The sequence below is a fragment of the Daucus carota genome, chromosome 1 (genome assembly GCF_001625215.2).
Source record: "Daucus carota subsp. sativus chromosome 1, DH1 v3.0, whole genome shotgun sequence".
Lineage (NCBI taxonomy): Eukaryota > Viridiplantae > Streptophyta > Magnoliopsida > Apiales > Apiaceae > Daucus > Daucus carota.
The window spans coordinates 6,489,635-6,513,089 of record NC_030381.2 but is presented as its reverse complement, the minus strand read 5'-3'; the positions used below and the strand labels follow the sequence as shown (position 1 = coordinate 6,513,089).

The window sequence follows — 23,455 nt, the reverse complement described above, 5'->3', positions numbered from 1 at the left end:
AATTTACATATTTTAAAATTTGCCTATTTTAGTGAAATTGGTGCAAGTATACCCTCATCTACTATATAGTATATAAACATATTGTATGCATCAATTGTAGGTACTGAAACATTTCTCCAATCAAAGATTCAAAACAAAACGTATAAAATAACGGTCATCCACCTAAATTAGAAAAATATAGTATCAAAATAATATTCAGCAGAATTTACTTATTTTAAAATTTGCCTATTTTAGAGAAATTGGTGCAAGTATACCCTCATCTACTAGTATATAAACATATTGTATGCATCAAATTATATGTACTAAAACATATCTCTATATAATTAAAGATTTCCACATAGCCAACTCTATTCCAAAATCCACCAAGAAGGAAATGGCAGGTTCTTCTTCCTCAGAGCTGCAGCGCGCCCCAGGAAGGAGAAGAATGTAAAGGGGCAGGGTAGGGGCAGGAGGATCCGAGTTTCCTCTTTATGTGCTGCTCGAATCTTCCAACTAAAGGAAGACTTGGGCTTGAAGTCTGAGGGCGAGACAATTCAGTGGCTTCTCGAACATGCAGAGGAGTCCATCACTAGGGCAAATGGTGGGACCCCAAAACTCAGGGAGACAGATAAAGAGGCTGAGCTTGTCGATGATGATGGTGGTTCGAAGACCGGAGGACATGCCCTGTAGGACCTCATCCCGTGTTTATACCAGGGAGAGGATACTGGATTGTGCGTGAAGGTGGAAGGCCACAACAAGTGTGGCCGGTTCCCATGGCTCTTACCCATGGTATTTTCACCACGATGCAAGGTCCCTGTGCTGCAGAGTTCTCTAGGCATTAGCACCGATGATGAATCCACTGAGGACGAGTTTGAGGAAGTATATTTGAGGGGGAAGAGGTTTTAATTTCCAAAAGGTGAAGTTTGAATGTGAGGGGCTGGAATTGGAATAGTTAATGAATAATTAATGGCCTCCTGTTATTTTTTTTTTAAAGTTATGGTGTGTCGAATTATAATGATTTATTTCTTAATTTTATTAATAAAATACCTATCAAGCGTTAATATATAAAAGCAACATTTAGTACTGTTATTTTTTTCCGTATTGATGAATTTTATTCTTTTGACTAATAATCTATATAAGAAGTTGTCTCTTATCAATTGATGTGTATATATGGAACATGTTAAGATGTGTTAGATCAAAATGTAATTTTTTATTTTTAGCGTTGACGAATTTTACAAGAATAAATTGTTGTCTTCCTTGTTGAAAAAATCTTATTAAAACTGAAACTCATTTAGTAGTATTAAAACCAATTTAACCTTCTTATTAACCCACATTTATCCGCAGATAATATATAATTTAGAGTATTATAGTTGAATAATATGTGTCAAACATATTATTAATATATTGTTAAAATTTAGTTATGCATTCCTTGATTATTGAGACCCTCTATCCTTTGTATTGAATAAAAGAGGTCAACATTCTATCCATGTATATATTTTAGCATATAATATTAATTATATAATTATATCATATTTATCTATTTTTTGAATTATTTTTCAATTTCAGTATAATTAACTCATAAAATTTACATTATAATTCGGTATCAAACATAAGGGATATATATAATATATATTTTCTTGTAAGGATCATATTATATATTTTTCAAAACATAAAGGGGCATGGTAGGGGCAGGAAAATCCATGAAGAAGGAAATGGCAGATTCTTCTTCAGAAGAAGGAAATGGAAGATTCTTCTTCTTCAGAGCTGCCACGTGTCCCCAGGAAGGAGAAGAACATAAAGGGGCAGGAGAATCCAAGTGTCCGCTCCATGTGCTGCTTAAATCTTCCAGCTAACTGAAGATCTGGGTTTTGAAGTCTGACGGCGATACAATTCAGTGGCTTCTCCAACATGCAGAGGAGTCCATCACTAGGGCAAATGGGGGGAGCCCCAAAATCTCTTAGACAGATAAAGAAACTGAGCTTGTCCACAATGAGATGGTGGTTTGAAGACCCGAGGACAGGCGACTGTAGGAACTCGTCGAGTGTTTATACCAGGGAAAGGATACTGGATTGTGCCTAAAGGTGGAGGGCCACAACAAGTGTGGCCGGTGCATGCCCATGGATCTTACCCACATGTATTTGCACCACCATGCAAGATCCCTGTGAGGCAGAGTTCTCTAGGCAGAACCAGTCAACCTTTAGCACCGATGATAAATCCACTGAGGACGAGTTTGAGGAAGTATATTCAAGGGGAAAGAGGTTTTTGTTTCGAAAAAATGACATTTGAATGTCAGGGGTGGAATTGGAATGGATAATGGATAATGGTCTGGTAATCTGGTCTATTATTATTTTTTTTTAAGTTGTGGTGTGTAAAAATATTACTCCCTCTGTTATGAATTAACAGTCGTTTAAGGTTTCTACACGATTCTTAAGAAAAAACAACTTTTGAGGTGGACTATCATTAATGCTCAATAAAATCTCTTTTATACCCCGAGTGTAATTGAATATAGTCTTTATATACTTACTTGAATTGGTGTGAAATTGAAGCATTGAATAGGGTCAATACAGGAAGTGGGAGAAGTGTTTGGCATTGAAAAATGAGAGCGACTACTATTAAATGACAAGTTAAGTTTTCTAAAACGTCCATTAAATCCAAACACAGGGAGTATTATTTATTTCTTAATTTAATTAATAAATTACATATCAGAGTAGCAAACCAAGCCACACTCAAATTATAATTCTTAACATTGACAAGATCATAAGTCGCAAAATGTAACTCAAATTACTTCATGACCCATACGAATTTTATAGATAAATAATAGATAGTGATGTCTCTTTTCATGTGTGTGTAATTTCAAGTATGTATGATTTAATTTTAAATTTTAATAGCTTCTGCGCATATATATATGACAAACGTATTGAATTTATAGATTTTTCATAATCAAGATTAGAGAAGATACAATAAGGATGGCGATGATTTGATTTGCATAAGTTATGATGGTATTGTGGATAAAGGTTGCAATAATGGTGGAAATTTTTGAGGTAATTATGATAAAATTATTAGGGTACGGTGTTTTACTTGTTTAGATTTTACTATTTTGTAGGGGAAAGGTTGGGTTTAAATTGTAAAGATGATGTGAATGTTGATGTGTTGTCCTTAACAAATTCCACTAAATTCAATAGTCATCGTCTAAACGAATTTACTTATGCTTTGACTACATATGACATATAGGTATTGAAATCTTTACTTATAAGTCTCCTATTTCTATTAGCCTTCTTTTTGCAAGCTTCTAGTTTTTGGATATCAAACTGACCTCCCAGAGGCCAAAAGATAATTTTAATCTGGCTGATTTCCCCTCTTTTGCATTATAAGTCCCCTAGGTTAATAATTTTTGGTTTAATAACTCAGTTGTCATGCCTTGTTATAGATTAACAAGGTATGGATTGATTAGACTTATAAAATTAGTTTTAATATAATCAACGAATACATAATTAAATTTCAATAATTATCACAAAATAGTCACTATTATTAAGTTATATGATTAATTTTTATCAAGTTCCTATAATAATTTTACCGCTCACTGAGCTTAAAATTATATTATAATAAAACTTAAAAACATGTCAATAATGTTGATTTAAAAACATGACAACAAAATTAATTTAGAGATATCCGTCAAAAAACTCAAATAATAGGTATTTGAAAACTATCACTACGCCATATATGACCTACTGCAATGGTATGAACACGAGTGTTGCAAAATTATGTTGCATTAGAGTCACTAATTTATACCTACCGCAACAATAACCATTCTTGTCCATTTTATGTTGCAATAGCCATATATATGCGTTGCGTAGTGTATTAATAAATAATTATTTGTAATAGAATAATTAAAAAAAGCTAAAATAATTTTAGGTGATCAATTAACAAAATATAATATATTTAACATGAAAAGACTAAATTTTGAAATATAATATTAATTTTTATATCATCTCTTTAAAATAATTAATTATAATATAATTAAGAAATAAAAAATATAACTTTGATCAAATAATTGAATTTCTATATTTATTTTAAATATTAAAGTAATAATTAGTTTATATTATAAACAATTTTTTTTAAAAAATTATAAATAATCATTATATTTAATTTAAAAATTGGTTAATATTAATAAAATAAAATTTACTATTTATTATTTATAAATTATAGTAAGTAACTTTTTTTTAATTAATGAAAAAATTCCAACAATTTATAATTAAAATTTTGTTAAAAACATATAAAAATAAAATGAAATTAGCAATTTTTCTTTATGAGTTTAGGTTGGTTAAACTTTTGCACCAGAGACAATTTTTTTTAAGAGCGCGATCAAAGAGCTCTCGCTGAGCTCTGAACATATATCAAAAATTAAACAATTTATTTTTATCAGTTTGTTAGACAAAAAAGAAGCGGCAAAAACCCCTCCAAAACATTTCAATTGTCCAGACTAAACGAAGCATTTCGCTTCAACTAAATAATTTGGGTCAAAACATTTTACCCTTTATCTCTCTCTCTTCTCTTTCTCCGTCGCCTCTCACTTCATTTTGCTCTCTCACTCCGACCTCTGTCTCTCTCGCATCTCCCCCTGAACTTCGGTCTTCATCTCTCTCAACTCTTTCATCCGGTCAAAATTAGTAAGTACCAAATAGTTGTAATGGGGTTTCGGTGTATCCACTGCAATTAGCTTAAACTGAAGGAGATCGACTCCAATTAGCATAAATCGGTGCAAATCTCAACTAATAGTTTCAATTTCCCATGATTTTATGTTATAATAGTTTCGATTTTGTGTATCCAGTTATTGATTGTAGTTTTTGTTATATAAATTATTAGGGCTTCAAATTGGTGGTTTAAATTTGGGGATTCTATCAAGGTAAATTTGTGTCCATAATTTTAATATTTATGTTTATATGTGCGTATTTGTTTATAGAAATCATTCATCATATGTCTTTGTTAAATGTTTGTTTGTTGATCATGTCTGGATTACTATGCATTTATTTGATTATGAGTCCTCAATACTTAATGAAATCACTTCAACCAACTAGTTGTGAGGCCTGGTAAGCAGAGTATGAATTTGGTACTCCCCACCCCTTGACAAGGATGTTGAGTGACTACTATCTTGTAGCATAACCATAAGTTTTCTAAAAGTAGCAGATGGTGATTTTTCGTTTTTCAGAGCCGGGATGTTCTTCACAAGGGTATGGAGAAGTAGAGGAGTTGGGTCCTTTTCTCACACAGAAAGGCAAGCCAGAGCTTAGCTTCAACAAGCACTCATGGAATAAAGGTAGACTTAAAATTATTCATATAATGTGCCACTTCTTTCTAGTTTCCTCATGTGTGCTATTAGATTCTTGTAACTTAGAAAAAGGGACTTTGATAACTTTCTCCATAAGTTGACCCTAATACATTTTCTGCAGATACACTCTTAAAAGGAGCCTAGGTTTTAAGTGTTAAACAATGTGATTTTTATTAACTATTAAAACTTGATCTTTATACATTTTAAGGTACTGGGAAAATGCACTAGCTAAATGAATCTTTTAAATTCAAAAAATTGGCTGAGGACTCGTATATATTTCTGATGGCATACTTATTCCATGCTCTGTGGTATACGCTCTTACTATTCTGTTTCAGTTTTATCAGCCCAAGACTGGTATATATTTCTGGTGAACTTCACTTTGTATCTTTATGTGGTCTGCTTCAGATATGGGATGGAACACAGTTCAAGAGGGTTCGAAATTTGAGTGGACATCAAACAAGGACCGGGGTGCTAGCCTGGAGTATATGCATTTTATCTTCCGGAAGCAGAGACAGGAATATCCTTCAGCATGATCTTCGCGTATCGAAAGACTACATCAATAAACTTGTTGGCCATAAATCAGAGGCAAGTAAACGAATAAAATATTTTAGATGCCTTCTTGTCAAATATTTAGCGATTGCTTTTTCAATAATGTTATTGAGCTTAAATTATATTGTGTTTCCATGGACAACTTGTTTGCTTAACTTGACTATTGATTATATCGTAATGAATTATATTATTTACTAATGAGAGCATAAATTGATTAGTTTAGTGGATAAAAAGTTTGGGATCGAAAATGATTTCCTGCCTTCTGTTGATATTGATCCAACTATGTTGTATTATTTTTTTGTGGTCTTAGCAGCTTATACGGTGGAAAGGGGCAAAGTATGTATTAATTTAGCTTTTCATACTTAATTAATACCTACCGTTAGGAACTTATAAGTTTGCAATTCTCTTATGTTGGCAGATGTGAAGAACACATTCAGAAGAAATTGGTTAAAGGAATCTTCATATGTGCTGCTCGACAATGGTTCAAGTCATTTCTCTTAAGAAAGATGAATTTGATTCACATATCTTGCACTTCAGTTATGTGGAAAATGATGTATTTTATGTATAAAAAAGGATGAATTTGTACAAACTTTGATTTGGTAGTTATTTTGGTTTGTAGCTACTTGGATTTGGTTGGATTTATTAGGTTGTTTAATATTTAAACAATATATTTTCAATTCCTTTCAGTAAATTTGTCTTTGATTAATAAAATGTTGCAGCTAATATAGTAAAATATTGGAAAGTTGTTATTAATGTTGTAGTAGCACAGACGTGGTGGCCTACAAAGTGGGGCCCACATGTGGACCTAGAGCTGGGACCCACGTGTGGGTCCCACTTTCTTTTGAAATCAGAAGGTCTAACGTAACATAAAATTTTAGTTGCAATAGGGTAGTTAGATGTTGCAGTAGCATGGCTTTTGTAACAGAAAACCCCATGTTGCAGTAGTGGACCGAAATGTTGCAGTAGAAGCCTAGGGCAACATGAAAAAATGCAACTTAACTTTTATGTTGCAATAGCCCTTTTTCAGGCTATTGCAACATATTTTCGGGTTATGGCAACCTTTTTTTGATGTTGTTGTAGGCCATATATGGCGTAGTGTATTGTCCCCAGTCTCTCCTAGGGCTTAATATTTTACTAAATTTATAATCCCATATGTATCAAGATTTAGTGTAAGAAAGTAGAGGGTGAGACAATTAGCATCAAAGGAAAGTTGGTCAATAATCACATCTTAACAAAAATATTGTTGTGTGATTATATAAAGTTGTAAGAAGTTATACTTACACAATAGGTTAAACTATAATTTACTATCCCGAAGCCGAAAATCTTTGCTGGAAATGGTCGCGTATTTTCTATTGTACCATATGTAATAGGAAATTAATGATAAATGTGAGATCCAATTCTTTACACACTACTATCAATTCTTATCAAATATAGTAGTAGAAAAATTTAGCCATTGACAAGCAAAACCTACCGATAATAATAGGTTTTAACTTAGATGAGTTCCTAACTAACACATCATAAATCTATTAATTTTCAATCAAACACCTTTTACATTTTCTATATTTACACTTTCTATATTTATAGAATTTAAACTAGACTATTTCCAACTCAATGTAGTATTTTTACCTAGGATGTAACATGCCCTTGGACATCAATAACCAAGTTGATGATGTTCTACTAATATTGTTAGCAATCAAATTTGGCATGAAAGTAAAATCTACCCAAAGTGTTAGGCATTATATAAATTTGAAACTAAGTTTTCCCATAATAACAAGAAACATAGTCTTTACATACCTCAACTCCTATCTTACCTACCTCAATTCCTATAGAAAAACAGTCATTTGAGGTTAATTCCACGTGACATCATTGATGATGATGATGATCATCATGCATAGTCGTACTGACATCATTGATGATGACCATAATGATCATACATATTAGTAGTGAATACAGAATCTTATTAATATGAATTTTAACTTTTATGCTCACATTTAACATATGTATGACCACAGTTAACATTAGATATAAATAGGTGTTTATGTGGTGGGCTTAGACAAAATTTGTATATGTAGGCAGTATCTAATAAAAAAACGATAAAAATATTAGACATTATGTGAGTTTCCAATAAAAAAACTAAAAAAATATTAGACATTATATGAGTTGCCAATAAAAAAACTAAAAAAAATATTAAACATTATATGAGTTGCCAATAAGTTGTGTGTATATGTGTGTGTATTAAAATTAAAAATTATTATTTGGAAAATTTTATTCTTATATTGAATTGTCGTATAAATATTTTTTTTGTTATTATTAAAATTAAATATTAAATTTATGGTATAAATTTGTATCAACTAATTATCCGATATTATTTAACTACATTAATAGCTATTCTATAATTGTCAAGCTCTCAGTTACTTTTTAGTAGATTCATCAAAATAAACTTCTCTTATTGAGGGAATATCAATTATAAAAATATTAATAATAAATGATACATTAAAGCATGAAAAATTTAGTCAGTTACCTGATGTTTTTGCAAAGGACATCTCATTTCGAGCTAAATAACCATCTTAAAATTATTCCGATTTCATGACACACACATATATTTGTGAGGGATCATGAAATATTTAATACATATTAATTATAAAACATTTTCAAGCTTTTTGAAGATGATAAGAATAATATATGAAATAGAAATATAAGCAGGATGGTAGAACGATCCGGATCAAATGATAAAATAAAATTAAAAATTTAAGATACATATTTTATCTTAAAGGGTCCACTAACATCGGTATGAATCTAAAAAAATGTTATAATAGTGGAACGTTCACGTAGATTATATATATATAAGGTATTTCTTCCATCCCTCTCATTTTTAACAGATTTTTATATTACTTGACAAATATTCTAAAATACATACAAAATATAGTCTCATAACTTCTTTTTAAATCTGTTTAAAATGGTCTTTTGTCAAAATCCGGTCTCCAAATAAAGTACCTAAGAGGGACAAAGTATATAATTAAGTTTGAATTTGTATAATCAATCACAAATAAATTTATTTGAAAGAGATTTTGCAGGAGTGACCAATAATAGCACAAAATATACCACAGGGTCCCAACAGATTTTAACAAGATATAGTTCGCATCTTATAACTAAAATCTGGACCGTACGTTTCATGTACATAACAGATGTATGCTTTTCGTCGACGGCTATATATACACACGAGTATCGCCACAATTGTATGAATCAAAGCATGTCTTCACAAAAAGATTTCAAGGGTGATTCTCAAGTGAGCGGCGGTCCTTCCCAACCGGCACCAAAGAAAGAGAGGTATACCAAGGTGGAGGGTAGGGGCAGTAGGATCCGAATGCCCACTCTTTGTGCTACTCGGGTCTTCCAACTGACCAAAGAGTTGGGTTTGGCCACAGATGGTGCAACAATCCAGTGGCTTCTTGAACAAGCGGAGCCCGCCATTATTAGGGCTACAGGAACCGGAACAGTGCCTGCTATTGCTACTGTAACTGCTGATGGCTCCCTCAGAGTCCCGGAGACGAAAGAGGGAGCTGCTGAGGATGTTTCCAAGACCTCGGGACTTGCGGCTGTGGGTCCCAGCCCCATGTCTGTGCCAGGGTATGGGATGGCGGCGGAAAATGGAATGAAGATGAACCAGAACCAGGCCAGCGTTAGCTGCGAAGCGAGGGTGAGCTCTGCTGCAGAGGACGAGTATGATGAGGTGGTATTGATGGGCAAGAAGATTAGGTTTCGTAAAGGGGCCTTTGAATGATACAAGACTAGGTCTGATTTAGGGAAGGGGGGATTTTGATTATAATAGGGGAGTTTATGTGTAGTGAGATGAGTAAAATGATGAGAATTTACAGGATTAGGACATTTTCTTTATTTAAAAAATTCGCATCAAAACAAATTTCTCCCATTGATAATTATTTAAGTAAATTAATTGACACAATTTTTCGTTTAAGTAAATTGATACAATTTTTCATTTAGGCATTTGATATGTACAAAAAAAATCAAAACATAATCGAAAGCCAAAAGGAAATATGTTTATCCTTAATGGAGGTCTGTGGAGCTCATAATTATGTGTTTGATAAATGTTCTCAAATAAAACATGAAATTCTAGAGAGTATAAAAAAAGCAAAAAAGGAGGTGAGACATTGCGACATGATATTCTTGGATGATTTGGGTCACAGAAATTTAATTCAAACATTTTGCAAGGTGATTTATTATAATTGCGAGATTAATACTATACAATTTTTTTATGATATTGATAAATATGCATGATAAATAGTATTGAGTGGACCATGACAATTTGATATGAACTTACATGATAACGGAATGGACACCAGTGAATTTATTAGTGAAAAATATAATATGATGTATGTTTTGTTATAATTGAAAAATAAGATTTTTCTTGAACCCGTGATTTGAAGATGTGGCTTCTCTTATTACAACAAATGAGCACGTACTATAATGATAATTTAAATTTTTAGTTGTCGAGATTAATCAATTAAGTTCATATTGGGTGAACTCTAAAAATTGTTATAATCGGATGATAATCACTGCACTAATAAATCATATCTTCTTGGGTTTGAGATGGACTTATAGAGAGCTTAACGTACGTATTGCACTTAGGTCATTATATTGCAACTTATTCGATTTCGGAATTGGAATTTGGCCCTATTTACGGGAAAAGACTTGGAATCTGTATTATTTCATAATAGTTGGAAATGTACAATCTGAGCTATGTGCTATTTGTTTTGCGATATATGAGTTTATGGGCTATCCATTTTAGTAGGACGAGACCGTTAGGAATGATCGAACGAAAGAGTTTGTAATATTCGAGTCCCACGTCAAGTAATGTGGAGACTTTAAATGAGTTTACAAATATAACCAAAAAATACACCAATAAATCATGATATTTTGGGTCTGTGATGAGCAAGTTTTTGCATTTGGATCAACATATTTCCAATTAAGAAATCGGGATTTGACCAAATTTTCGAAGAAAAATGTGAGATTTGACCTTGACACATTTACCATACACAACATTTTCAAGAGAGATATTGATCAATAATATGTTTTTTCTAGTAGTCGAAATTAGCGGATTTTGTTGTAGTGTGTATAAGAAATTTAAAATAGTACTATATATTTTCCAATGAATTTAAAATTTATGCTAATATATGACTAAACATTGGAGCATATTATAGTCTCATTACATGCTTTTTACATAAAAAAAATCAAAAAATCAAGTTGAGGGGTGTATTCAATTCGGATTGTAAAATATTTATTTCATTTATGAAATCAAAAAATAAAGTTGAGGGGTGAATTTTAAAAAATGTATCAGAATCTTGGAGTATTCGTTTAGGATTTTAAATCCTGCTCAAAATCTGGTATTAATATTCAATCAAGATTTTAAGTTATGCTTAAAAATTCGATGGTATTCAATTAAAATTATTTAAAAATATTAAAATATGATGATATTCAATTATTGATGGATTTTTCTAACCATAAAAAAATGTTGAATGTTGTACGATTATTTTATGATATTTGAAATTATACCAATATGCATGATATTTTGTTCAATGTGCTTAAATCTTAAATACTCAACATCAACTCCGCTAAATTAAATTTTATCAAAAATCCGTATAAAATCAAAATCAAATTGATATGATATATTAAATTCCACACACTGTATAAAAATCATTAAAATCTCAATTGAATACATAATTACAAGTTGGCATGACCTGTTACATAACAATAGATAATTTTTTAGAAAATCGAATATAGAAAAAGGGTAATTGCCTGGATAATAAAATCCATTAAAAGATGATATCTATTCGATAATCAACACCAGAAACGTACTCCCTCTGTCCCATTTTAACTGATGTTTGACTTTTTAACACGTATATTGAGGCGTAAAAAAAAATAGCTACACTCAATAAAAAAGTTCAATTCTTATATCAAATAAAAGTTTAGATTCCAAACTTTAATTTGATATAAATTTTATAAAGAATAACTATGTTTAGATATGATTTTTTTAACATCTTAAAATACGTGTAAAAAAGTCAAAAGCAGTTAAAATGGGACGGAGGGAGTATAATATACCATGGGACCCCCAGATTTAACAAAATGCAGTATCGAGATAATATCTACTCCCTCCGTCCCATTTTAACAGCCTTTTTAGAATTTGGTTGTTGTCCCAAAATAAGTGATTTTTTCTTGTTTTCGTGAACTATTTGGTAGTTGAATTTCAATTCTACCCCTCATTAATGCACCTTATATTTTCTATGCAATACAAATAGTGGTTTAGTTTGACTTTACTAGGGGTAGCTAGGTAAAAGTATTCAAATAAACACCTCCATAAATGTAAAAATTGGTTTGTGTGCATCTCTCTAAAAAGGCAGTTAAAATGGGACAGAGGGAGTAGCAGATTTTGATATATGCACGTAATTAATAACGCCTCGTCCAGATACTATATAAAGACTGTTGTGCGCATTGCCAGAGAATTGTATTAAGCAATCATGTCTACAGTTAAAGATTATGACAGTGATTCCCAAGCCAACAGCGGATCCCAACAAACCAGTTCTGGTCCAAAACCCATGAAGGACAAGCAAACCAAGGTGGAGGGTCGGGGCAGGAAGATCAAAATGCCCGCTGCATGTGCTGCTCAGATCTCCCAATTGACGAAAGATTTGGGCTTCAAGTCCTCAGGTGAAACTGTTGAGTGGCTTCTAGAACGTGAGGAGGAGTCCATGGTTCAGGGGCCTGGCACTGCAATTCCGTCTGCTAATGCTGCTGGTGCCACTTCTGAGGCCCTGGAAGTCCCTGAGAAAAAGAAAGCTGAGGCTGTTGGCCAGGATGGTGTTCCGAAGACCTCGGGATTTGCGCCTGGGAATCCCAATCCCGTGTTTGTACCAGGGAAAGGATTTTTTATGGTGCCTGAAGATGGAGGCGAGCCACAACAGGTGTGGCCTGTGCCGCTGGCTCTCACTCGTGGCATTGGCATGAGGATGCCGGGTCCGTATGCGCCGGGGTGGTCAAGCGTTAGCTCTGATGGAATGACATTTGAATGTCCCGGGAGGAATGGAGAGTTTTTAGAGTTTTGGGGGTCCTTAATTTTATTTTATAAAGTGTCGTGTGTGTAGAATTTCTAAGGTTTGCTTTAGTAGTAAGGGGTTGTTTGGTGGGGCTTAAAAACCCCATTTCTAGCAAGTCATAAGTATTTATTCGTATTTTTTATGTAAAACTCAAGAAATACTTATAAAAATTGAGAATATTGTCTTTTATTTCACGACTTCTACTTATTTATCAAATACTTTAATCACTTTAAGCAAAAAAACACTTATATTAATTTAAGGTTAACCAAATGACCCCTTAATTCCTTTAAAAAAAGAAAATGACCCCTTAATTAATAAAAAAATAATTGATAGAATATCATTTCACCTTCTTACTAATAAAACACAATAAGATAAGATATACTTGATACATTTTACTACATCATATATTTTTAATATACTTTCACGTCAATTAATTGTATCGGAATATAATACTAAAAGCAAGAATTTCTTTCATAATAATAAGATCTTTCATATAACTAGAGGGCATTATAGATGTCTCACAAAAATTTAGATAAAAAATTTAACTTGAAGTAAAAGTTAAATTCGCGAATCAAAAAAAGAAAAATAGAAATCTTATTCAAATAAGTCTCGATTAATCAAAGGTGATGCAGAGATGGCACCGGAAATTTGGTTACATTTCTTTAATGAACGAAAAGAAAACCCAATTAAAATATATAAAGTCCACGGAAATGTAAAAATAAAGATCGAGGGAGAGAAAAGAAGGGAAATAAGGAATCAAAACGAAACAAAGTTATTTAGAATTATACAATCGTTAATTAATGACAAAAAAACTACATAAACGATCAAAAAATCATCACATATGACACTCTCTCGAAAAGGCATAATAATTTAAATAAATAATACATAAAGACATTAACACAGTTTACATTTTGCAATACAAAATATAATTTATATCCACTTACAAAGGATTCACAAAAATTAAATATTAAATATATAAATAAAAGCCGATTCCTAAATTATTAATATATGAAAAGTAGGTGGGCACGTGCATAATCCTAATGTGCATATATACGTATAGTTCTTTGAACTCAATAACGAGCTGCCTATTTTATATTTTATGTGTTGGGTTTACACAAATATTTGTATACGTAAGCCCTATCTGAGAAAATTAAAAAATATTATACATGTTATGAGTTAATAATACGTCATATAGAAATAAAAAACTAATACCTAAAATTATATTCTTATATATATTGAACTATCATATAAATATATTAGTTTTTTTATTATTAAAATTAAATATTAAATATTAAATATAAGAGATAACTTTGTAACAACTAATTTAATTAATATTGTTGAACTATATTAATAATTTTTTTAATTGTCAAGCACTCGTTATTTTTGGGTGGATTCATCAAAATAAACTATATTAAGGTGATATCAATTATAAAAATAATAATATTAAAAAATACACTGTGATACAAAAAAATACTTAGTCAGCTATGTTATGTTTCTGCAAAGGACAAATCATTTTGAGCTAAATAATGAGCTCTGGGATCCATGATATATATTTTCTGTGAGAGGCTCATGAAATATTAAATGCATAATAATAATAATAATAATAATAATAATAATAATAATAATAATAATAATAATAATAATAATAATAATAATAATAATAATATTTTCATGTTCTCTTTAAAATGGTTATGATTATATATTTAAGTAAAAATAAAAATAAAAGCTCACTGATGAAATCACCATCTTAATCAAATAAAAAGATAATATTGAAAAGGTAAGATACATATTTTATTTCAAATGATCCACTAATACGTATGAATCTAATGATAGGTGTGGTAGCACGGGAACACTACAAGAAAAGCGGGCATTTCCGACCACCGACCGACCGACCACGTCGGTCCCTTTAAACCGAGTCGGAAATGACGTATCGGTCCGAAATGAGTTATATAACCGACCGATTCTGTCAGTCGGAAATGTGTTGCCATGTCCATATACACGTGGATTGTATCAGATAAATCTGGCCCACTGTTGACGTGTCATACACGTGGATTGTCTCAAAACCGACCAATGACGGTCGGAAATGTGTTGGTCGGTAAAGAAGTTCAGGGCTCAGCTGTGGGACCCAGTTGTAAAAACGACCACATTGTGGTCTGAAATGAATCGGTCGGAAATGTAACAGCCCAAATTTTCAGGCTATTATTTAACAATGAATTACCGAAATCAAACATGAACGATATTAACCAAAAACTGAGAAATAAAAATAATAATATCAATGTCTAAAAGTAGTTCGGAAGTCTCCAAATGACACTAATAAGAGTTTAAATTCATCTAAACCAAGTCCTGAAATTTGTTAAATAATCTAACAAACTAATTTGGGTAGCACTCATCTCAAGTCCCGCTAACCCCTGATTACCTGCGGAAAGAAAATAAACTGAGTGAGCCAGACGCCCAGTACGAATATAATTTTAAAAGAAAATAATATTTTAAACAACTGAATGATTGTGTCTACCAGCACAGAGTTCAAAAATAAAAACAATACAAAACCAATAATGTAATTTAGAAACAGTATACAATATTTAGCGAATTAGTAGGACAATAATTTAAAACAATTGAGCTAACAATGAAACTGAAAGTAAGGCTGAGTGACGGATGAGGTGGGGACAATATGGGTCTCTTATACGAATATGTACTTGCACAAAGAAGAGTACAAAACAAAGAATCTTTCTCCGGTAATCCACGAGAAAAAAACACAAGGAATGCACAAAACATTTCTACAATACAGAGAATCCTTCTCCGGTAATCCACGAGAAGAAAACACACAATAGCGATCATGATCTATACACAATCTCATACTCCAGAGACGTGCTCGTATACTCACAGCACTGATACGAGTAAGTGCCGAGTTCACCAGACACTCCAAACTCCATGAACTCGTCTGTGATTTAACCACACAGATAGGTTTAAGAGCCTAACAGAAAGGTTACAAAAATTGCCAAACTCATTGAACAGAACATAACAAAACAATGTCGCAGATAAATGCGAAACAAAACGAGACAAATATAAATGAGTTGATAATAATAATTGCCCACAACCGAGAGTACGAACAGAATAGGACAATGGGTACCAAAAGTACAAGTAAAGTATAATTAACCCGATCAAAACATATAACGAGTAATTAAAATATAAATGAGGAGAAAAGAATAAAGAAATTCATACCTCGAAAATAGCGAACTCTAGCACTAACACAAATCCGAAACAGTCCGCCAAATTAATGCCCTTGATCTAGATATAAAACATTATAATATTTTAATTTTAATTACCGAAAAATGACACATCACAGTACTCACTTTAAAAGAATTTAATAGTCTGTCACGTCCATTCCTTTGTATAATAATAGGATAGCACTCTCATATTTATGCATAAAGTAAAATCACGACGACAATTATGTCATGCATGCAAATTACCTAAACTCCAAAGTTACACTCCAGAGTTACGTAAATAAAATATAAAAATATATTCTCAATATGAATATGTACAAAAATAATGTTGCAGCACAGCTAACACTTAAATATCTTAGTAAGTTCTAATTAATTAATATATATTATTATACAACTAATATATAAAAAATGATTTAAATATATATGTTTGACAGTAATAACAATCCCAGATTATTAACATGATTACATCTCATATTTAAAATAATAACCAGACTACGAAATCAACGAACATAACGAACATAACGAAAGGACAAAACCTAAATCATATCACAATACCAAAATAGTAACACGAAAATTAAATATTAAATCTTAACCTATTTAAATCTTGGTTAATGGACAAGTTTAACATGCTTCTACTCATATTAATGAGTAGCTTACTGGTGTGTCAAAACTTATATCGGAGTGCAGCAACACAAAAGATCTAGCAATAATAAAATAATAATAAGACTTTATCGTTCTGTAATGTACATGAATGGTCATGGCATAATACCTTGCTCACTGCTTCAACCCGCAGTCACACTCTGTCATTCCTCTGTTTCCTCTGTACAGGCGGCTCTAAATCTTTTCTTAGGGTTTTAATGCGTGTTTTAAAGAGAAAGGCTCATGATTATATACAGGCCTTTAAATAACCTACAACTAATAGGACTCTAATAATTAATATTAAACTTATTATGATCTAATCACTAATTCTACTTAAAATCAAATCATCCTAATTAACAAATATTATTATTATTAACTGAAATTGCTAATTCTCTTTCTAATCAAATTACTAAGCTACTATTATTAATTCTATTCTAAAACAGATTCTAATATTATTATATTATTATAAATTAACAATCTCTATTATATAATAACTATATTAAATTATAGGGATATTATATTTTAATCATAAAAAACAAAAAAATTCATCACATAATATTTTATTTCCTATTTCCTATAATTCTAAACTCTAATAAAATATTAACAAGGGATATTACATTCTCCCCCCCTTAATATAATTTCGTCCTCGAAATTAAATGAACATATCACATAGCTAAACACATACTTATCTATGATGAAATATAAATAAATATTCCAAATCCATAAGATCAACAATATTCATATATGAGGCAAATGAAATTATAACATAATCTGTATATAAAATATTTTGAAAATTAATACCTTATTCATTTATAGCATTCTTTTTCATCTGTCCATCTTGATCATCGCGCTGATTAAACGATTTCTTGCAGTCTCGAATAGTGTGGCCTTGTTTTCCGCATCTAAAACAAGCGCCAGTAGTCCAATGACATGTACTTCCGCCATGGGTCTTCCCACAATGCCTACAACGAGATTTTTCTTCACCCTGATACTTGTTAGATGATCCATTTTGTCCTTTTTCTTGGTTCCCTTTACCCTGATAAAAATTTCGAGTGTTGTATCTACGATCAGTCTGCGTGAATACATCTGAAGATTCTCCGTTTTTCTGAAAATCTTGTGTTTCCTTGGTTGTGTCATCACCTCTCTTTCTTTTCTGATTCTGAACCTCAAGACGTTTGGCACAGTCAACCTGATGAAGCTCCTGATCCCTAGCACTGTCCACCAAACTATCCATAGTAGCGTAGCGATTAGAAATGATATGGTTGCGTACAGAATCCTTCAAAGCCCATTTAAACTTCATAATTTTATCTTGCTCGTTCCCAACAATAGATCGGGCATAACCAGCCAATCTCTGAAATCGAACCTGAAAATCGGCTACTGACTCGTCTTCTCCCTGAGCTATACTCTGATATTCTCGAGCATACTCCTCACGAACACTAGCAGGAAAATATCTCTGATCAAATTGCGCCTTAAACACATTCCAGGTGAGAGTGTCCTCATATCCAGCCGGATGGGAAGCCACCACTGATTTCCACCATGTGCCAGCATCCCCTTCCAGACGGTAAACACCAAAGCGAGCTTTTTCTTCCTCAGAACAATTTAGTACACGAAATATCTTCTCCATGTGATCGATCCAAGCCTCAGCATCCATAGGGTGTTTGGCTTCCTTGAAACAGTTAGGCCTTTGCTTCATAAAACTGTCGAACATAGTTTGACCTTCTTGATTTGGCACATTATTAGCGCCAGGGTTCTGTCTTTGTTGATTCGCAACTTCCCTAACCATGTCCAAGAAAGTCTCCCTATCCATCACTATTTGTTGTCCTCTCGAGGTATCTCTTCTAGGTGGCATCCTGCAACATTTATTATGAAAACACATATAGAGTAAACATCGAGTAAATATCGCAGCGTTGTATCAAAAATCTTACTTCTACCCATACGAAGTAAAACCCAAACTCACAGGTCAAATGCCCTAAGGCTAGTCTACAGAATCATAACCTGAGCTCTGATGCCAAAATGTAACAGCCCAAATTTTCAGGCTATTATTTAACAATGAATTACCGAAATCAAACATGAACGATATTAACCAAAAACTGAGAAATAAAAATAATAATATCAATGTCTAAAAGTAGTTCGGAAGTCTCCAAATGACACTAATAAGAGTTTAAATTCATCTAAACCAAGTCCTGAAATTTGTTAAATAATCTAACAAACTAATTTGGGTAGCACTCATCTCAAGTCCCGCTAACCCCTGATTACCTGCGGAAAGAAAATAAACTGAGTGAGCCAGACGCCCAGTACGAATATAATTTTAAAAGAAAATAATATTTTAAACAACTGAATGATTGTGTCTACCAGCACAGAGTTCAAAAATAAAAACAATACAAAACCAATAATGTAATTTAGAAACAGTATACAATATTTAGCGAATTAGTAGGACAAAAATTTAAAACAATTGAGCTAACAATGAAACTGAAAGTAAGGCTGAGTGACGGATGAGGTGGGGACAATATGGGTCTCTTATACGAATATGTACTTGCACAAAGCAGAGTACAAAACAAAGAATCTTTCTCCGGTAATCCACGAGAAGAAAACACAAGGAATGCACAAAGCATTTCTACAATACAGAGAATCCTTCTCCGGTAATCCACGAGAAGAAAACACACAATAGCGATCATGATCTATACACAATCTCATACTCCAGAGACGTGCTCGTATACTCACAGCACTGATACGAGTAAGTGCCGAGTTCACCAGACACTCCAAACTCCATGAACTCGTCTGTGATTTAACCACACAGATAGGTTTAAGAGCCCAACAGAAAGGTTACAAAAATTGCCAAACTCATTGAACAGAACATAACAAAACAATGTCGCAGATAAATGCGAAACAAAACGAGACAAATATAAATGAGTTGATAATAATAATTTCCCACAACCGAGAGTACGAACAGAATAGGACAATGGGTACCAAAAGTACACGTAAAGTATAATTAACCCGATCAAAACATATAACGAGTAATTAAAATATAAATGAGGAGAAAAGAATAAAGAAATTCGTACCTCGAAAATAGCGAACTCTAGCACTAACACAAATCCGAAACAGTCCGCCAAATTAATGCCCTTGATCTAGATATAAAACATTATAATATTTTAATTTTAATTACCGAAAAATGACACATCACAGTACTCACTTTAAAAGAATTTAATAGTCTGTCACGTCCATTCCTTTGTATAATAATAGGATAGCACTCTCATATTTATGCATAAAGTAAAATCACGACGACAATTATGTCATGCATGCAAATTACCTAAACTCCAAAGTTACACTCCAGAGTTACGTAAATAAAATATAAAAATATATTCTCAATATGAATATGTACAAAAATAATGTTGCAGCACAGCTAACACTTAAATATCTTAGTAAGTTCTAATTAATTAATATATATTATTATACAACTAATATATAAAAAATGATTTAAATATATATGTTTGACAGTAATAACAATCCCAGATTATTAACATGATTAAATCTCATATTTAAAATAATAACCAAACTACGAAATCAACGAACATAACGAAAGGACAAAACCTAAATCATATCACAATACCAAAATAGTAACACGAAAATTAAATATTAAATCTTAACCTATTTAAATCTTGGTTAATGGACAAGTTTAACATGCTTCTACTCATATTAATGAGTAGCTTACTGGTGTGTCAAAACTTATATCGGAGTGCAGCAACACAAAAGATCTAGCAATAATAAAATAATAATAAGACTTTATCGTTCTGTAATGTACATGAATGGTCATGGCATAATACCTTGCTCACTGCTTCAACCCGCAGTCACACTCTGTCATTCCTCTGTTTCCTCTGTACAGGCGGCTCTAAATCTTTTCTTAGGGTTTTAACGCGTGTTTTAAAGAGAAAGGCTCATGATTATATACAGGCTTTTAAATAACCTACAACTAATAGGACTCTAATAATTAATATTAAACTTATTATGATCTAATCACTAATTCTACTTAAAATCAAATCATCCTAATTAACAAATATTATTATTATTAACGGAAATTGCTAATTCTCTTTCTAATCAAATTACTAAGCTACTATTATTAATTCTATTCTAAAACAGATTCTAATATTATTATATTATTATAAATTAACAATCTCTATTATATAATAACTATATTAAATTATAGGGATATTATATTTTAATCATAAAAAACAAAAAAATTCATCACATAATATTTTATTTCCTATTTCCTATAATTCTAAACTCTAATAAAATATTAACAAGGGATATTACTGGAAATGCCTTTTCAGGGTCCATTGGATGAGCTTCTGGGCTAAAACCGACCACCCAGTGGTCGGAAATGAGTTGGTCAGAAATGGCTTTCAGGGTCCATTGGAGGAGCTTCTGGGCTAAAACCGACCATCCAAATTGCATACATCTGGTCAGAAATGAGTTGGTCAGAAATGAGTTGGCCGTTTTTCTTGGTTTTAGGATATGAATTTGGTCGGAAATGTATACATCTGGTTGGTTTTCTGGGTTCTTTTTTACCATTCTTGGTCGGAAATGATCAAATTTGGTCGGTTTTCTGGAGATAAAATTTCAAAAAATTGCAGTATTTACATTATAAACTATACCATATCCCTGTTATTTTACCAAACCAACAATGCACATACAATATCCAATTTCAAAACCAAAATCAAAAATCATATCCATTAAAATTCAGTACAACATAATTTAAAAGCCAACAAGCATTCATATATTTACAAAAGGACAGTTATAAAATTATGTACGACATAAATGTTACAGCTAAACAATCAGCCAAAAGCTAGCAAAAGCCAACAATCATATACGTTACAGCTGAACAAAAGACAAAAGCAATGTTTTAACAAAATCAGCATCCCTACCAATAATGCATCTAGCTAGGTAGCTTCATTTCAATCTTCCTCATCGCAATCACCATCATCATCCCTTGAGAAATAGCCATTTTCTTTTTGCCTTTGTCTTTTTTGGCGCCATAGCCTATACATGAACAATGATATATATAGTTAGTCAACTTATGTTAGTCAATGAAACAACCACGGCAGATTCATAACAACTTATTGCTACCATGCCACATGTATATATTAAATTATAAATGCATTAGAAAATTAAACAAAAAGTGAAATGAAGCAGTTACAAGGCGAAACAAATGAACTATTCAACATACAAACGACTAAATATGAGCTCAGCAATTCATAGTCTCGCGGCTTGCTCAACATCCTTTATCATATAACTTCCAGTTTTAGATGTGATGATACAAATGCAGGTAGATGGTACAAACGGAGGTCAGACAAGTCACATAATAACAAGTTTGAAGAAATAACTTGATGGGCATTGAATAGATATAATGCACATGTTATATTTACACAGCAGCAGTTTATAGATTTTGTTCCTAGATAATTTATGAAATAGTAATAAGAATTACATAATTCAATAAAGTCTTAGAATACTATGCTAAGTCTTAGATTGCAACCATGATGATGGAGGGATATGATAAAAGAAAGATAGATACAGATTGTAGATCACGATTCCCAATACAAATCTTATATAAATATAGATTCAAAAGATGATAAGTCACAGTCGACAAAACAAATCTTATACAAATATTGGTGAAATTTAAAGAGTTTGTACATGTTGCTCACCCTGATGGCCTGGCTGTTTCTTTGAAAATAACCTTGTTCTTTACTTCCTCAACTGCCTGTATAAGATTTTAGAGAAGAGCATAAAAACAAAGAGCAACTTGACAAACAAATTGACATAAAAAGCTAAGAAGACATATAAATAATAACACTACATAAATCAAGAGCTCTGAATCATAAATACACTCAAAATCCAAAGTAAAATGATAGAGCTAGAGTTTCTTGCCAATTACAAAGCAAAGAAGAAGGCAATGAGTTCCTGACCGTTTTAGATATCCAATTGTCTATAATTAGGCTACTCCTTGATTATCTATATAATAAGCACACTACATACCTGATATGGCATGATCAACGAGAACTAATTATTACTGGTAAAATATAAACAGAAAGCCAAGTTGCACAAAAACTGTTTCGTAACTTAAAAATTTGTAACAGATATCCGATGCAAAACTACAAACCAAATAAACAGAAACATTTAATTAGTAGTATAATTTTGATTTACTAACTTAACTAGTCTTTTCTATAATAACTAAATGAATCGGAATGATAATTTAAAGAACACATTTGTGATAGTTTTGACTTAAGAAGTGAGCATATATCAAAGCTATATTGAAGATACTAAAAAGGAGAAAATTAGGATTGACAGTAGAATAGATCTTGATACACAGACATTAAGATATCAAAATTATAACAACAAAGAGAGAGATAAAGATGGAAAAGGACAAAGAGTTAGGGATACAATAAGGATGACGATGATTTGATTTGCATAATTTATGATGGTATTGTGGATAAAGGTTGCAATAATGGTGGAAATTTTTGAGGTAATTATGATAAAATTATCAGGGTGTTTTACTTGTTTAGATTTTACATTTTTGTAGGGGAAAAGTTGGGTTTAAATTGTAAAGATGATGTGAATGTTGATGTGTTGTCCTTAACAAATTC

General features: G+C 31.9%; 3 protein-coding genes and 1 long non-coding RNA gene across 6 annotated transcripts; 3 read left to right on the top strand and 1 right to left on the bottom strand.

Moving 5' to 3' along the window:
* The first annotated feature begins 4,251 nt into the window (after positions 1–4,251).
* LOC108194213 (uncharacterized) lies at positions 4,252–6,545 on the top strand. 3 transcript variants are annotated; one of them, XR_010291161.1, is made up of 5 exons: positions 4,284–4,735; positions 4,843–4,882; positions 5,186–5,293; positions 5,711–5,890; positions 6,273–6,545. It is a non-coding gene; the product is annotated as an uncharacterized LOC108194213 (long non-coding RNA). The 3 variants fall into 3 exon arrangements; XR_010291162.1 differs by having other exon boundaries at positions 4,252–4,735; positions 5,514–6,545; XR_001801353.2 differs by having other exon boundaries at positions 4,280–4,735; positions 5,711–6,545.
* Positions 6,546–9,104: 2,559 nt separating this feature from the next.
* LOC108217069 (transcription factor PCF2) lies at positions 9,105–9,635 on the top strand. The gene has a single exon (XM_017389920.1). It carries the CDS (start codon positions 9,105–9,107, stop codon positions 9,633–9,635), a length of 531 nt encoding a protein of 176 aa, XP_017245409.1.
* Positions 9,636–12,384: 2,749 nt separating this feature from the next.
* LOC108217060 (transcription factor TCP21) lies at positions 12,385–13,008 on the top strand. Its single transcript, XM_017389913.1, has one exon. The coding sequence runs from the start codon at positions 12,385–12,387 to the stop codon at positions 13,006–13,008; it is 624 nt and encodes a 207-aa protein (XP_017245402.1).
* A 2,140-nt stretch (positions 13,009–15,148) lies between these two features.
* On the bottom strand, positions 15,149–22,859 carry LOC108217052 (uncharacterized). The gene is made up of 6 exons (XM_064086214.1): positions 22,848–22,859; positions 22,549–22,572; positions 19,354–19,598; positions 17,622–18,670; positions 16,180–16,245; positions 15,149–15,376 (listed from the first exon to the last, which is right to left on the bottom strand). The coding sequence occupies exons 1-4, from the start codon at positions 22,857–22,859 to the stop codon at positions 17,623–17,625; spliced, it is 1,329 nt and encodes a 442-aa protein (XP_063942284.1). The 3' UTR covers positions 15,149–15,376; positions 16,180–16,245; position 17,622.
* Positions 22,860–23,455: the final 596 nt, after the last annotated feature.